The sequence below is a fragment of the Notechis scutatus genome, chromosome 2, assembly GCF_049901735.1.
Source record: "Notechis scutatus isolate UNSWTSFEM ecotype Mainland chromosome 2, rNotScu1.2, whole genome shotgun sequence".
Lineage (NCBI taxonomy): Eukaryota > Metazoa > Chordata > Lepidosauria > Squamata > Elapidae > Notechis > Notechis scutatus.
In genome coordinates this window covers 19757591-19774852 of record NC_142010.1, presented here as the reverse complement: position 1 = coordinate 19774852, position 17262 = coordinate 19757591, and the positions used below count along the sequence as shown (strand labels likewise).

The following is a 17262-nucleotide window of genomic DNA, read 5'->3' as shown; positions in this document are numbered from 1 at the left end:
TTCAAACAACCAATTTAGCAGATTAGTTTTTACTGTAGTTCCTCTTGTAGTTAATATTTAAATCAATTGTACACAGCAAGGCAACAGCTAGTTACATGTTATTTCCTGACCAACCTATTCTTTTTTGTTTGGAAACTTCTATTCTCTCATAAAGTCACAATATTTAAATCCAAAATGTTAAGAAAACAAGTTCACAAAAAATGTTTAAAGCCACATGTTTCCTATAAATTTAAAAAGCAAGAGAAAAAAACAACCAAGTTTCTTTGCTGGCATGACTCTGTCACTCCCCTCTCCTCGCTATTTTATTTTAATGAAGCTTCAAAAATGATAAAGTTCAACAAAAAAGTAATCTGCCAGCCTCCCCCCCCCAAAAAAGCCTATTTTACAACTCCAAGATAAGTAGGCAATTTAAGAACTATCAGGGACACTTTATTGTCCTATTTAGGTAAAGAAATAGCTGATTTTTCCAAGGGAACATGTAGTACTTACCCCACCTCCTAACTGGACACACCTGGCAGCTTCTTAGCTTCAGCTTCAGATACCTTGTGCAAGCTATAGCTATCCGGAGGATCCAGGGCAGAGGTGGTATTCAGCAGGTTCTGACCAGTTCTGGAGAACTGGTAGCGGAAATTTTGAGTCGTTAGGAGAACCGGCAAATACCACCTCTGACTGGAGATTTTACAGTATCCTTCCCCTGCCATGCCCACCAAGCCACGCCCACAGAACCGGTAGTAAAAAAATTTGAATCCCACCACTGATCCAGGGGCTTGGTTTGCCAGACTTTCCCTATTTCAAAAAAGTTCCTTGGGTTTAAAAAAAAAAAAAAGGAAAAAAGGAAAAAAACCTGGGTCTCTGAGCTTCTTGCTGAAACTGGTGCTCAAATGGTCATATCTACCAAAAGTCCCAACAATGAAGCCATCTCAAAGAAGATACTTTGCAATACAATACAGTTTTTAAGACCACGGCAATCTTTTATATGTCGCAGGCACATATAAACACACACACACAGAGGGAGGGAGGGAGAGGGAGAGAAATAGTGTTGAAGGTATGTATGCACAGGCAGAAATCTGATTGTTTAAAGAACGATAGTAACTTTTATGGATATTAACACAAGAGTGATTTTACATGGTATCAGATTCTTCCTCTTGTTTGGCTCTTTATCCAACATAGTCCAGAATCAGCTTCCTTTATTTTAATGATTGTATTGGGAACCAGAGAGAATATAAACTCTGTAGAGTCTCTTGTAACATTGCTTTATCCCAAGCACCAATGGGAAGAAGAGTCTCTAGTCAAGTTGCAGAAAGGAACAAAATTCCCTGCGACAAGGGCTCTCTTTACTGTATTGGAATGGGACAACTCACCATAGCCAATTCGCCATGGACAACTTGCTGTGGCCAATTCACCATGGTCAACTCACCACGATAACTTGCCATAGCCATCTTGCTGTGAGACAACTCAGTACAGGACAATTAAGCAACTACAAAAGTTAAATTAATTTTGATAGAACCATGGCCAATAATAAAAAAATAAAATCAATCCGGAAATACAAAGAGTTCCGAAAATTTCAATGGTCACCAACAATAAAAGTAACTGAATGAAATGAGTAATGCACCATTGAATTGTCCTGTTGGCTGCAGTAAGTTGGCCATGATGAGCTGGCCACAGAAAGTTGACCATGGGTGTCAAACTCGATCACGTCATGTGACGTATTGTGACATATCGTGACGTTTTTTGCCTTTGTGGAGCCAGGGTGGGTGTGGTCTTCATGTGACGCATCGAGCCCATGGGCTGCCAGTTTAACAGGCTTGTCTTAGACCCAGATAGATCTTGACAGACTAGAACACAACAAAATGAAATTCAATGTATAGAAAAGTAAAGTCCTACACTTAGGCCAGAGAAACCAAAAGTACACATATAGACTGGGTGAAACCAGGCTCAATAGCAGTAACTGTGAGAGGGATCTTGGAGTCTTAGTGGACAACCAGCTAAATATGAGCCAGCAGTGTGCAGCAGCAGCCAGAAAAGGCAATGCAATCCTAAGTTGTATTAACAGAGGGATACAGTCAAGATCAAGGGAAGTACTAATACCACTCTATAAAGCCTTAGTAAGACCATACCTAGAGTACTGCATCCAGTTTTGGTCACCACACTATAAAAAGGATGTTGGGACTCTAGAAAGAGTGCATAGAAGAGCAACCAGGATGATTAGGGGACTGGAGACTAAAAGAAGAATGGTTACAGGAACTGGGCTTTGCTAGTCTAGTGAAAAGAAGGACCAGGGGAGATATGATAGCAGAGTTCCAATATTTGAGGGGCTGCCACAGAGAGGAAGGGGTCCAGCTATTTTCTAAAGCACCCAAAGGCCAGACAAGGAGTAACAGATGGAAACTGAACAAGGAGATACTTAACCTGGAAATAAGGAGAAACTTTCTGACAGTGAGAACAATAAACCAATGGAACAGCTTTGCCCTCAGAAGTTGTGGGAGCGCCATCACTTGAGACTTTCAAGAAGAGATTGGACTGCCATTTGTCAGAAATGGTGTAGGATCTCCCACTTGGGCGGGGTGGTGGTGGACTAGATGACCTATAAGGTCCCTTCCAACTCTGATTATCTGTTATCTGATATTTATCTGACCCTTACCATATTGAATTGATTCACCAATACAGAGATGGAGGTAGGAAGTCTAGTCACTGCATCTTGTTAATCTTTGGCCCATCATGATCTCAAATTGATTTTGTAGGAAGAAGAAAGAGGTTGCTTAGTAACAGCTGCCTCACTTGTGTCCTCCCATTTCTTTCCCTGACACTGAGAACAGGAGAGTGTAGCATCTCAATTGATCCATGGGAGACTTATCAGAGCCTCAGTGAGTTGTTATGAAGAACAACTCAAGGAGAAAAAAAATCCAGTGAGAGATGTATTTGGATGCAGGGTTTTCTTTTAACTGGTTCTTCACCATGAAATCACCATTGACTCTTAGGGACCAGATACATGGATTTTTCTCCGTGATGGTCTGCTTCTCATTCTTCATGTCCTCTAGTGATGCCTTGTTGATGCCTTGTTGTTTTTCAACCTCTTTCTAAAGAGATAGTAACATCAATTTCCTCCCCAGAAACCACAACTGTGTCACCTGATACCACAGAAGCTTCAACCCCACAAACCTCAGAGGCTCCATCGACAGAGTCCTCTTCCAGCCCTCCTCCAACCACCTCAGAGACTCAGTCTACTGAAGCCCCAACAAGTGCACCTTCAGAGGCCCCTTCAAGTGCCCCCACCTCAACCTCAGGGACTCAGTCGTCTGAAAGCCCAACAAGTGCCCCCACCTCAACGTCTCCTGAAGCCCCAACAAGTGCACCTCCAGAGGCCCCTTCAAGTGCCCCCACCTCAACCTCAGGGACTGTATCTCCAGATCCCTCCACTAGTCTTCCTCCAAAAACCTCCAAGACACCTCCTTCTGAGAGCTCTTCAACTCCTCTTCCATCAACCTCTCAGCCTGCGTCTCCAAAATCTACTTCAACAACAGGTACTGTAAGGAATATTGTACCTTCTTTTACTGTTACTTCTTTTTCTATACAATCTAAATTGCAGGAAAGGGACCGTGTGTGAGAAAACATCCCTTGTATGGACAGACTATCACCTTACGGCAAGATGGGTAGCAAACAAATGTTATAAACATATAAATTGCAGGTTCCCTGGGCATTCTAATATCCTGCCTTGTTCGATGTTGAGCCTGATGTTTATTGGCAGTGCCCATAGTATGAATGTAGTTATCCAGATGATCAGTGTTTTTTTTCCAAATGTTTGCCTAACACTTTTTAAAAATCTGCATCTACAAATATCTCAGGGGAGAATACGTTCAAGCACAACTATTACTCCTGAAGAAAGGCATTGCTAAGCAATTGATAAAAACTATTTTAAAATGGATTGCATTATATACATAGTATTTGAATTCTATCTTTTCTATTTTGAAGGAAGCAAAAGCTTTAATTCATCAACATCTTCATTTATTGTTCCACCTTCCTAATGCTCCTATTGCTCATCAGTCACTTTTTGAATCAATAGCATTGCATATTGTTTTAAGAACTAGTCTAAGGGGAAAAAAAGCAGTAATTCATCACTCTCAATCCATGGCACTTCCAAGAAAATAACTCTGGAATCAACATTCATTTTCTGAGGGCAAGGTTGTGCTATTTTTTCTTCTTCACTTGGTTTTTGTGTCACATTCCACAGAGTAATAATAAAAAACAAAATCTTGATTTCATTTACATTTACATTCACATAAGACGTCACGCTAGAAACCAGGTGATGGTGAGATCCAGTCCTGCATGAAAGCCAGTGGGGTGACTTTAGGCCAGTCACTCTTTCTCAGTCCAACTCTCCTCTTGGGTTGTTGTTGTGAGGAAGCGGAAGGAACATTAAATATTTTCACCCCCTTGAGTTATTTATAAAAATAACAAAGGCAGCATAATAATAAATAAGAGTTCAATTTTGCTTTTTAATGCACTGTATCAGGGATTGTAAACAGTTGCTGGTCACCGCATCTGCTTCTGTAACTTTTTGTCTTTTCTGAAGCTATTGTCAAAGGTTATTTAAAGCAGGGGTCCCCAACCCTTGTGGTTTGGCAGCCTGGCTTTGGGGAAGGGGGGAGGAGAGGGGAACCAGGCCAGTGGTGAGCTCCAAATTTTTTAACAACTGGTTCTCTGCCCTATTGACTGGGTGGGTGGGTGTGTCTAGGTGGTCATGTGACTGGATGGGTGACGTCACTCATCACACCCAGCCCTGCCTCCCAGCCACTTGCCTCAAAGGAAGAGGCTGGATTAATCCCACCACTGGCTGGTCCTGCCCCCGCCCATTTTTCAGCCTTTTGGGGGGGCCGTTTTCAGGCTGTTTTTGGGGCCATTTTTCAGGCCACTTTTCAGGCCCCAAAAATAGCTTGAAAACGGCCCCCAAAATGGTAACCCGCGTTCCGGGGGTCGGGGGTGCCAGGCTTAAAGTCAATGAAAGCTATGTCTAGGTAGACCTTCTTTTTGATATGTATTTATTCACTAAATCTGGCTGGCTTGGTGGACCAGCAGGTTTGGTGATGGCAGTATGGGGGTGGAGAGGAAGTGGTTTTGCTCTCACATGTGTGTCACTTTCACAGATTCAGCTTTGTGTGCACCTGCACACACACGGGGGGGCTCACTCACCACTTCCACGGCCCAGTTCCTAATGGGCTGAGGCCGGGCACTGGGCCGCAGACATGGGGGTTCCTGAACCTTGCACTAAATGACTCAAAACCAGTCCTCGTTCTGTTGTACTACTGCCTTCTCTTAAACCTCATCTCTTTAGGAACAAAAATATTTTCAGTTGCCATCTTGTCTCAAAATTTCCAGTAGAATCATTCTGCAAAAAAAAACTTACTTATAAAGCTTAGCAAACTGGCAGCAGCAACCTCTGAGATATTGCTTTCTACTACAAGTAAGTGAGATGAATGCAAAGCACAGTAAATAACATCAGGATTTCTTTATTCAAAACAGCTGCTACTACCTCTCTGGACATTTCTAGGACCGAACCTACAACGGTCATGACGAGTAGCAGAACAATTTTCTCAACCATGAGTTCATCTTCTCAAACCATCACCTCAGGCACATCCACTAAGACGTCAGAAAAAGTGACAGCTAGAGCTGAGAATTCAACCTCAGCTCAGCCTCCTGTAGCTACAAATACCAAAGCCACAAATGTCAAAACCACAGTCCCTCCTGCCTTGGTCACCACTTCCAAAACCACGGTGACTCCTAAAAAAGAGACAACTTCTACAAGTAGCACCTCCATCACAACCAGAAGTACAGTGCTTTCCAGAACTACGGTTACTTCTGAAACAACTCAGCAAAACACTACGACTAGTGGTAAGTTTACCTCACTTCATTCAGACCTAGTCATTGAGTTACACAAGTCACAAGGAATGTCCATCCATCTCAACAAAATCCACAGGCGCATCCAGACTAGCCAGTTTGTTTCCTAGGTGTGAAAATAGTCTATGGGCACAATAAATGACATTGTTTACATGAGAAGGTGCAAGTATCAGTAGAAACAGCGGCCTTTGAACCTTCTTAGAAAGCTAGAACATGGATATCACAGGGAGGTATCCCAGGTTCTTATTATATTCCAGCCGTAAAGCACATGTTACAGTTTACATTGACTTTTGTAATTCTTATGTATTGTTTCAGGGGTTGTGTAACCTGTAACCTGGTGGCTTCGGGGCTCTTTTGATAAGGAGTAACATGATGATTTTAGCTGTGCGGGCCAATAAAAGGCATCTATTTCCAAACACAGATAACAGATAATCAGAGTTGGAAGGGACTTTGTAGGTCATCAAGTCCAACCCCTCGCCCAAGTGGGAGTCCCTACACCATTTCTTACAAATGGCAGTCCAATCTCTTCTTGAAAGTCTCAAGTGATGACGCTCCGAGGACAAGCTGTTCCATTGGTTGATTGTTCTCACTGTCAGAAAGTTTCTCCTTGGTTCCTTATTTAAATGGGCATTCATTTCCCCCACAAAACAACAGCATAGATCCTGTCCAAAATGCCTGTGTTGATCTCTTCCTTTTTCTTCAACTTTGCAGGAGACAAATACCCAAAATGGGCTTTTATCTTCCTCCTTTGCACCACAGTCACAATGGCTTTCCTGTTCCTGGCGTGTCTTGGCTTCTTGGTAAGGATGGGAAAAGCTGCCGTTGGCAGCAGGCAAAGGGAACAAAGAGTTAAGCTTACATGAGAATTGACAAGTCCAGTTGAACCTTAGAGAGCTTCCAAGTGATGTTCAAAAAGAGTTGACTCACCATCTTGGGGTGCAAAGGACATAACACCAGTAATCCTGGCTTGTGAATGATACATGTCCCAAATCAAATTGCTGATCAATGATTCAAAAAGCCTTGTGAATTCTGTAGGGTGAGGAACCCCTACATCCGGAACTATATTGTGATCCATACATGAGTTTGTCTTCTTATACAGGGCAAGTATCAGCTTGGGAGAAGTTCTCTGAGTCAATCTTTGATGTTTTGGAGAACTGCTGTTGGTCAGTTGTGACCACTGGGCTGACTCTGTATAAAACATTTTCACATGTTCCAAAGCAGAGGTGGTATCTAGCAGGTTCTGACCAGTTCTGGAGAACCGGTAGCGGAAATTTTGTGTTAGTTTGGAGAACCAGCAAATACCACCTCTGACTGGCCCCGCCCTGTCTATTCTCTGCCTCCCGAGTCCCAGCTGATCGGCTGGGTCTTCTTTTGTTGCCCTGCACAGGAGAACAGAGCTGGAAAGCAGGTTACTGGGGTGGGGAAGGAATGGGGATTTTGCAGTATCCTTACATCCACAAGCCATGCCCACCAAGTGACGCCCACAGAACCAGTAGTAAAAATTTTTGAATCCCACCACAGTTCCAAAGGCTCAAAAGATCAGGTCAGCTCTTGCCTAAAATCTTAGACAGCCATTGTTAGCTAAAGTACGAAATACAATACTCAGCTTGGAAAATCAACCATCTCACCCAGGACGAATCTAGTGGATTTTAGGCTAGAGAACCCTATGGAACCTCTATGATTATATTTATATAACTACAGATCCTAAGGTCATGTTACTTGATTAACAGATGCAGGTTGTAGCTCCCCAAATTGACATCATCCTAGGTCAAGTGGGGAATTGACCACGACTGCTTCATATTCTTCTGAAGTGGTTGCCACTAAAATGATATCAATTCTGTGGGGTCTTTGGTGCTGCCTGGAGCTTGGTTGTTTTCTCGCAGGTATTTCATCATGATGATGTTATGAACTGTGGTAATGAAACGTCTGCAAGAAAATGTCCAAACTCAGAGATCACTAAAGGTTCCCACAGCTCTGCCCTGAGCCATAAATATTCTCTTCTATATCCATCTCAGTTCTGTTTTCCATTTGATCTCATTCTCTCTTCTTCCCAAACTTCTCCAGCTTGTCCGGTGTGTGAAATCTGCTTCATGTGTTCCTGAACCTGAGAATGTGTACAGAAGTCATGTTGTGCTCCGGAGTTTTCGGAATCTCGGCTGTGAAAGGAACAGCAATCCAGAGATGTCCCAAGGCAATAAATAACACAGAGATGCTGTAAAATAACAACCACCAGATGTTTCAGGCTTCCCAGGATTGACAGCAACTTATAAACAGAATGGATTTCTTCCCAATCTATTTTTGATATTTTTTACCCAAAACATTTACCTTTCACCCAACATCTCATACATGAACGAACAGGGACAGGTAGAATTTTATTTGATCTGGACTTAATTTCTATTCTCCAGATGAGTAGGCAGATCCTCTATTTATTCTTCAGATGGCATTCCTCTGAATGCCAATGCAGCCTTCAGTTCATAAGTTAAATTAAGTTTGATGACTTCATGGATATGTCCTTGTTGTTTTCTTGGCCACAGAATGGAGTAATTAGCTTCTGTCTCCTTTCTATTTTATTTTTCCTCTTTCCAATTTCCAGCATAGACTACAACCATAATATTTCATAGTCATCTCACATCCAAATACTGTACTAACCAAATTTCACTTTGCTTCACCGCTTGAAATATCTGAAAATCACCTTGTACAACATTAAGATATATGTATTTCACTGAGAGTCAGTTTGGTATGGTGGTTAAGGCATCAGGCTAGAAAGTGGGAGATTGTGAGTTCTAGTTCCACCTTGGGCATGAAGCCAGTAGGTGAACTTGGGCCAGTCACTTTCTTTTAGTCCTGGGAAGGAGACAATGGTAAATCTCTTCTGAAAAACTTTGCCAAGAATACTGCAGGAATTGGTCCTAGTAATCTCTGAGCATACCGCATGACTGAATAAAAAGGGGGAAAAAATACTTCATTAGGAAATGTTGGGGAAAACTGTACAAAGCAACTGCAAATCTTCGTATGATACTTCTTAATACAAAAATGAATCAGTTTTGGACTGAATAGTCTTTACGTGTACACAAACCAGAAAACTATTACATTTATCTGCTTCTTAAAAATAAAATTTGGACTCAACAAATCAATGCTTTTGAACTGCTTCTGAATCGCAGAAACAATGGCTCATGGTATAAGTAGTCCTCACTTAACAACTGGCCGCGATTACAATGGCTTCAGAAAGGATGGTTAATGGCCCATAAAGCACTTCTAGCCATTGTAAAACATTGTGTCCACCCTCTCCCCATGCAGTCGCATGACCACAGGGCTTTTCTGGCAGAAAATGGCAAAAAACGCCCATTGGATATGCTCAATTTGTTTATCGTCCACATGATTCCCTTAATAATCATATGATTCACTTAGTGACTGCAATGTCTTGCTGTACAACCATCATAAAACAGTGGTAAAATTGACTGTTGATCCATGGTTACCTATTTAATGACCACTCTGACTTGCAACCAAGCTTTTGGCCCCAATTCTGGTTAAGTGAGGACTACCTTTATTCTATCTAGCACCAAGACACAGATCTTCACTCTTTTTTCTTTGTCCATTCAATGTCGTCTGATTCTTGGAGACTGCTGAGTATGCAGCAGCATCAGAGGTGGTATTCAGCAGATTCTGACCAGTTCTGGAGAACCGGTAGCAGAAATTTTGAGTATGGAGAACCGGCGATAACCTTCCCCTAGGAGTGGGGAGGGAATGGAGATTTTACTGTATCCTTCCCCTGTCACACTCTCCAAGCCACACCATGCCCACCAAGCCACGCCCACAGAACTGGTATTAAAAAAATTTGAATCCCACCACTGAGCAGCATTATTGATTTTTATTTTTTTTTACTTTTTCCCTTTTACAACATATCCCTGCAGTAATTCTGGCCATCAGATGTGATCCAGAGGTGTCAAGAATTACATGCCGGGTTAAGATTCTGGAAGCCTCCATACTAAGAGAGCTGGTAGCCTACTTACTGCCTTGCTAGAATCATGCACTATGTTGACTTTACTTCCACTGAGGTATTTTTCAAATACAAGCATGTTTCCTTCCACCTACACATTGGCAAGTTTCTATTTTGTATTCAGCTAGAGCAGTGATGGAGAACCTTTTTGGCACCGAGTGCCCAAACCAGAACGTGCATATGCGTGCACGCACCGGACTGCCGGAAACCCGAAGACCAGCATGCAACAGCGCGCATGACCACAGAGAGGGCTCTGCATGCCACCTCTGGCACACATGCCATAGGTTCGTCATCACGGAGCTAGAGGGGAAAAAAAAAACTGTGTTGCATTTTATTCATCTCCAAATAAATCCCAGCTTCCTGGTTGTTCTTAGAGAAATGACACATCTAAAGTCTAGCACTGACCGTTTGGACCCTTAACTATGTAACCTGTATAACTGTAAATAAATAGATATTAGAAAAACACACAACTCTCTGTTTAAAGCCTCAACAAAATGTGAGAGCTTCCTGATAGTCTTGACCATGTTTCGTCCACAAAATCTTTAATAGAAGCCAAAGACGTTTCAATGTGGAAAAGGGCCTCAATCTAAACTAGGCCTCATTTCAATCTGATGCATCAGGTTACTCCCTCCCTCCCTCCCTCCCAGATTGGCTTTGCTCTACTTTCCCGATGTGCCTGCGGGGCCGACGGATGGATAGATATATATATAGAGAGAGAGACAGGTAGGTAGGTAGGTAGATATATATATTGGTAAGTAGGTAGGTGTTCTGTCCCACCTGTATCCACAGGTGAGAATCTCAAGTTCCAGAGTTCAAATACTTTACGCAAACAAAACCAGAGACAGAAGAGTTAATTGCTCTGTTTTCACAGCCCTTTGGCAATCCTCCTAGAATCTGTCTGGCAATTCTGTATAGTTCGTAAATCACAACACTGTAGTCAGACGCACTTCTTTCCAAAGCAAAATCCACTTTGTTTCCAGCAAAGATTACGAACTCCTACGCTCCCTTATATCCTCTGAGAGGGGGCGTGTCAGTCTCATTAATTAATCATTGGCTTGACGCTTCTTTTCCAATTGTGATTGACGTTTCAATCTTCTTCTAGTCCTAGCGTCAAGCCAACATCCGTCAGTGTCGTCATGACTGGGGACCTCTGGAACGTTTTCCTGATTGTTTGTTAACAGCTGAGGTGTAATCAGGGAAGTAGATTCAGGGGAGGGAGCGGACTCCGAAACCTCCAATAAATCAGGCTCATCTCTCAGATCCAACTCCTCTCCCTCTACTTGACTCCCCTCTAAGTCACTTAATAATGCAGGCTCGAATCTCAGTGCCAGATCTTCTTCATCGCTCGAACCTACATCTGCTGACTGACCAGGTTCAAATCTCGGAGTCACAACAGGTAGGTAGGCAGACAGACCTTTTGGATGGATGTATGGATAGATGGGTAGGTAGGTAAGTAGATAGATATATTGGTAGGTAGGTAGGTAGGTAGATATATTGGTAGGTAGGCAGGCAGGCAGGCAGAAGACAGACAGACAGAGACCTTTTGGATGTATGGATAGGTAGGTAGGTAGATAGATCTATATTGGTAGGTAGATAGGTAGGTAGACAGAAAGACAGGCAGGCAGGTAGGTAGGTAAGTAGGCAGGAAGGCAGGCAGGCAGGCAGGCAGACAGACAGGACTTTTGGATGGATGGATGGACAGACAGACAGACAGAATGTGACAGCGGCAGCACTTTGGGAAAGTAGAGCAAAGCCAGAGTGACTTTCCCAATGTGCTGCCGCCACTGCATTCGACACCATTGAGCCCCTTGCCCCACTCTGGTGCAACAGTAAATGGGATGAGCCTGCGGTGTCGGTGCCTCGAATGCCCCCCTGCCGCCTCTTAGCACCCCCCTTCAGCAGCCGCTTCCAAGCAGAGCCCGTCCCACCTCCTGTAATCCCCAACATCGCTTCGCACAAACTTCTAGGCCTTGGCCCACCAAGCAAAACCTCCCGACACTCAACTCCACCAAGAACACTCAACATGCCGAAAGGCCCGCCTTATGTAATTCCTGTGACACAACTACGAGGCAGCGCATGCGCTTTTACCTCGCTTCCTTGGGGAGACCTTCCTCGCAGCCGGCTTGACCCGGCCCATGTGGTGACTTGTTGCAGCTCAGTGTAGGCAGCACTTCCGGGATGGGAAGGGTGAATCCCGCCTGCAGCAAATCTGGCTTCCCCATTGACTTTGCTTGTCAAAAAGTCACAAAAGACTCTGGGATACTACAACCATTATAAATATGAGTCAGCTGTCAAGTGTCCAAATTTGGATAATGTGACCCTGGGGATGCTGCCATGCTCATAAGTGTAAAAAAGGGTCATAAGTCACTCTTTTCAGTAGCATTGTAACTTAGAATGGTCACTAAATGAACTGTTGCAAATTGCATATCCATTTACCCATATATCTAACTTGGTTTCAAGAACTTCCAATAGTTTCTCTCTGCCTTCCTCTGTTTACAGAATCATTAGTCCACCCTTTGGAGGCTTCAGTTATGTTGAAGGCATCATGATGTTAAAAAAAAAGATTTTCAGTGGGCAAGGAATTTCGGATATAATGTGATGCTTAAAGAATGAGAAAATATGTGGATGAAGGATTTAAATTTACATTAAATTATAATCTAAAAGAAAATTTCTATACGATGATGTATCGCTGGTATTTAACACCAGATAAGTTATCTAGGATGTATAAAGGTATGTCAAATAAATGCTGGTCAAGTAAAAGCAAAGAAGGGACATTTTTTATCATCTATAGTGGACATGTGATAAAGCAAAAAAAATATTTGGAGTATGATTCATATTTTAATACTGAAAATTTTGAAAATGGAAATAAAAATGAAGCAGACCTTTTCCTTTCGGGCCTAATGGAAAAAGAAATGGAGATACAATGTGGAACTTTGTTAGCATATATGTTGACAGCAGCAAGACTATGGTACGTACAAAAATGGAAGGATACTTTGATTTCTACCATGGAAGAACGGTTGTAGAAGTTGATGGAATTGGCTGAAATGGCCCACACTCACTACTTTGATTAGAAAAAAGAACATAAATACTTTTTTTTTCCCACATGGAGACCGCTTCTGAACTTCGTGCTTGATGTGGAAAAGAATGAAACTCTGACTTTGGGTTTTATAGGTTAGACTGATAGATCTTTATAGAAATGGCTTGTTCATACTATTATGGGAAAGCAAAAAGTTGTGATTTGATGTTAATGCCTTTTTTTACTGTAACAGGGAGAGTCAGAAGTCAATGCTTTTTTTTTTCTTCCTGCCCCCCCATCTTTCCTCATTTCTCTTCTCCCTTTCCCCTCCTTCCCTCACTGCTATTCTATTTATTTTTGTATTTTGTAATACGCTATAACTCAATAAAAAATGCTTACACTAGGGGGAAAATAGATTTTCACACACACATAAGATAAGGTAATCTTTATTGCCACTTTTTTCTGTGTACACACTGACATACCTTAAAAATAAAATGTTGATGGATCGCATTGGCTTTTTTGACTGCTGCTGCACACTGCTGGCTCATATTTTAGCTGGTTGTCCACTAAGACTCCAAGATTGAAAATATCTATAAGAACACCAAGCCAACTCATCCACACACTCCCTAAAAACACACACAGGGATATTATCTGGGCCTGCAGCTTTCTGAATGTTAGCTTTCCGCAATGTCCTCCGGACTGAGGTAACACCAAAACTAAGCACTTGCTCCTCAGGATGGGGCACAGCTTTCCTCGCAAGAGTGCTAGTTGATGTCTCGAATCTTCCAAATAATGCGTTCGGCTTATTTAAAAATTCCTTGTTCTCCTGGCTACACATAGCTGATGTTGTGATGACACAGGGCGTGACACAAAAATAACAAAGTCACAAAAGTAGAATAAATTCGCTTTAATGCTCCAACTTGGCCCCAGTGTCCAATTATCCTCGGCTGGATAACAAGCTCTTCAAAAAACAGTCTACAAAGGCCAGAAATACAGTCCGAACCGAAAATAATTAGAATTTTTTTAAAAAAACAACACAAACCACATTGAAGTAATTAACACGGTAGGCCAGAATGATAAATTGCAGACTTTCAAAGGATAACGCAGCACCCACAGTTGGGATGATGCCAAAACCCAGATAAGCCTCGACCAAGATAATGCACGCTTTGCTTCCAGCAAGGAGCCGTGTGCAAAAGCCCCACTTATATCCGGTTCTCCCAGCTGCAACTAATGAAAAGGATCAGGGCCTTTTTCACTCTCGTTGCTCCTTTCTCCGTTCCTCCTTGCGTGCCCTAGGATGAAGAGGGGATGGCCCTGGGTCTTCCTCTGAATGCTCAGCCGGACTGTGCCCTTCCCCCGTTTCTTCCACAGCCACCGGAGCCACACTCCCACTCCCTGTCAACTGTTCCATCTCTCCCTCAGAATCAGACTCCAACAAGGGCATGACAGGTGGTTTGTACGGTCCTGAAAAGGATTCTGAACTTTCTGACAATGGGCTTGGTTTGCTGTTTTATGGCACTTTTCCAATTGACTCTAGCTGTTCTGAGCATCAGCATATCACCGGATTTTAAAAAAACCACACTCCATGCTTTCAATATCTTGCAAACCTCATGTGTCATCCATGGTTTTTCATTAACATGCACACACACATCTATTTTTGTGCGTGACTCACTTCCAGTCTAATATGGTGAGGCAGCACTTAGAAAGGAACTTAATGAGATAAAGGAGTATATTATATCACGGCCTCAAAGCAAGTCCATCTACTCAAGAGTCTGGCAGCTGATAATCATGGAAGAAAGATATTTTCCAAGGTCACGTAGGCTTCCATTTCCATTCTTTGATTTATGGCTACAGTCCTAGACGAGTCCTTGATTCATGAGCACAACTAGGCCTGGGACTTCCATTGCGAAGCATTGTGGTCATTAAGGGAGTTGTGCCTGATTTACAATTTATTTATTTATTTTTGCCTTGGCAGTTAAATAAATCCATCTTCCCTCGTTGACTATTGTCAGAAGCCCCAGGGGAGGTTGCAAATGACAACCATATATACCTGAGATATATGTTGTAAGTGCATCACAGTTGCCAAGCACCCAAATGTTGAGGGCATGACTGTGGGGATGCTGCGATAGTCATAAATGCGAGGACTGGGTGAGATTTCTCTCTAAAATGGCTGCTGAAGGGTAAGGGACTTTCTCTTATCCACCATCTGCTACGTTTGCTGCCAGAGCTGGTTCTTCGGCAGTCCTGCACCCTGGATTTGAATGGGGACACTTAGGAAATGACCCTGCTGAGTTTTGTTCAGTTCTGCTACTGAACAAACTCCACATTGGTGACAGGAAGGGCATCCGGCCAGTAATCACTCAGTTCCATTCGGTTGCCCGGACTTCATCCTGCAAGAGGTTATGGGGTCGTTAAAAGAGGATGATGATGACTTAGGAAATGAGCCAAGATGACTTTTGGATGGCTGTAGGAGCAGCTGTAAAATTAAATGGTCTTTTCAACATCTCTTCCTACCAGCATGACATTTTTGTAAGCAAGCCTAAGGACTTTTTAACTTCATTTTTTTAAAAAAATTGTTTTTGTTCTTTGTCTTTAAATGTTAATTGGCTGGCTAGATGCTGATTTATTTAACACCCCCCATTGGACTCTATCTGTTTGTTCTGCTTTCTCTCTTTGATTTATTTTTTATCAACATCTGCTTTTCCATATGGAAATATAGCACTTGCCTCTGGATGGTGAAAGTATTTATATTTGAATGTACACTGCTCAAAAAAATAAAGGGAACACTTAAACAACACAATGTAACTCCAAGTCAATCACACTTCTGTGAAATCAAACTGTCCACTTAGGTAGCAACACTGATTGACAATCAATTTCACATGCTGTTGTGCAAATGGAATAGACAACAGGTGGAAAGCAGAGGCAGTTAGCAAGACATCCCCAATAAAGGTGTGGTTCTGCAGGTGGTGACCACAGACCACTTCTCAGTTCCTATGCTTTGTGGCTGATGGTTTGGTCACTTTTGAATGCTGGTGGTGCTTTCACTCTAGTGGTAGCATGAGACGGAGTCTACAATCCACACAAGTGGCTCAGGTAGTGCAGCTCATCCAGGATGGCACATCAATGCGAGCTGTGGCAAGAAGGTTTGCTGTGTCTGTCAGCGTAGTGTCCAGAGCATGGAGGTGCTACCAGGAGACAGGCCAGTACATCAGGAGATGTGGAGGAGGCCATAGGAAGGCAACAACCCAGCATCAGGACCACTACCTCTGCCTTTGTGCAAGGAGGGACAGGAGGAGCACTGCCAGAGCCCTGCAAAATGACCTCCAGCGGGCCACAAATGTGCATGTGGCTGCTCAAACAGTCAGAAACAGACTCCATGAGGGTGGTATGAGGGCCCGACATCCACAGATGGGGGGTTGTGCTTACAGCCCAACACCGTGCAGGACGTTTGGCATTTGCCAGAGAACACCAAGATTGGCAAATTCACCACTGGCGCCCTGTGCTCTTCACAGATGAAAGCAGGTTCACACTGAGCACATGTGACAGATGTGACAGGGTCTGGAGACGCCATGGAGAATGTTCTGCTGCCTGCACCATCCTCCACCATGACCGGTTTGGCAGTGGATCAGTAATGGTGTGGGGTGGCATTTCTTTAGGGGGCCGCAGAGCCCTCCATGTGCTTGCCAGAGGTAGCCAGACTACCATTAGGTACCAACATGAGATCCTCAGACCCCTTGTGAGACCATATGCTGGTGCGGTTGGCCCTGGGTTCCTCCTAATGCAAGACAATACTAGACCTCATGTGGCTGGAGTGTGTCAGCAGTTCCTGCAAGATGAAGGCATTGATGCTATGGACTGGCCCGCCCATTCCCCAGACCTGAATCCAATTGAGCACATCTGGGACATCATGTCTCGCTCCATTCACCAACGCCACGTTGCACCACAGACTGTCCAGGAATTGGGGGATGCTTTAGTCCAGGTGTGGGAGGAGATCCCTCAGGAGACCATCCGCCACCTCATCAGGAGCATGCCCAGGCGTTGTAGGGAGGCCACACACACTACTGAGCCTCATTTTGACTTGTTTTAAGGACATTACATCAAAGTTGGATCAGCCTATAGTGTTTTTTTCCACTTTAATTTTGAGTGTAACTCCAAATCCAGACCTCCATGGGTTGCTAAATTTGATTTCCATTGATAATTTTTGTGTGAATCTGTTGTCAGCACATTCAACTATGTAATGAACAAAGTATTTAATAAGAATATTTCATTTATTCAGATCTAGGATGTCTTATTTTTGTGTTCCCTTTATTTTTTTGAGCAGTATATATTTGAATATATTTGAATTATATATTATTGA

General features: G+C 43.0%; 1 protein-coding gene across 1 annotated transcript; it reads left to right on the top strand.

Moving 5' to 3' along the window:
• Positions 1–5564: 5564 nt before the first annotated feature.
• Positions 5565–9013, top strand: LOC148131878 (uncharacterized). Its single transcript, XM_087954070.1, has 3 exons — positions 5565–5886; positions 6604–6692; positions 7957–9013. Exons 1-3 carry the CDS (start codon positions 5565–5567, stop codon positions 8092–8094), a joined length of 549 nt encoding a protein of 182 aa, XP_087810196.1. The 3' UTR covers positions 8095–9013.
• Positions 9014–17262: the final 8249 nt, after the last annotated feature.

Excerpts from the sequence above, each read along its gene's own strand:
- LOC148131878 (XM_087954070.1), top strand. The coding sequence starts at position 5,565 with ATGACGAGTAGCAGAACAATTTTCTCAACCATGAGTTCATCTTCTCAA. Across the intron at positions 5,887-6,603 it reads GCAAAACACTACGACTAGTG|GAGACAAATACCCAAAATGG; the intron begins GTAAGTTTACCT and ends TCAACTTTGCAG. Across the intron at positions 6,693-7,956 it reads TGGCGTGTCTTGGCTTCTTG|CTTGTCCGGTGTGTGAAATC; the intron begins GTAAGGATGGGA and ends AAACTTCTCCAG.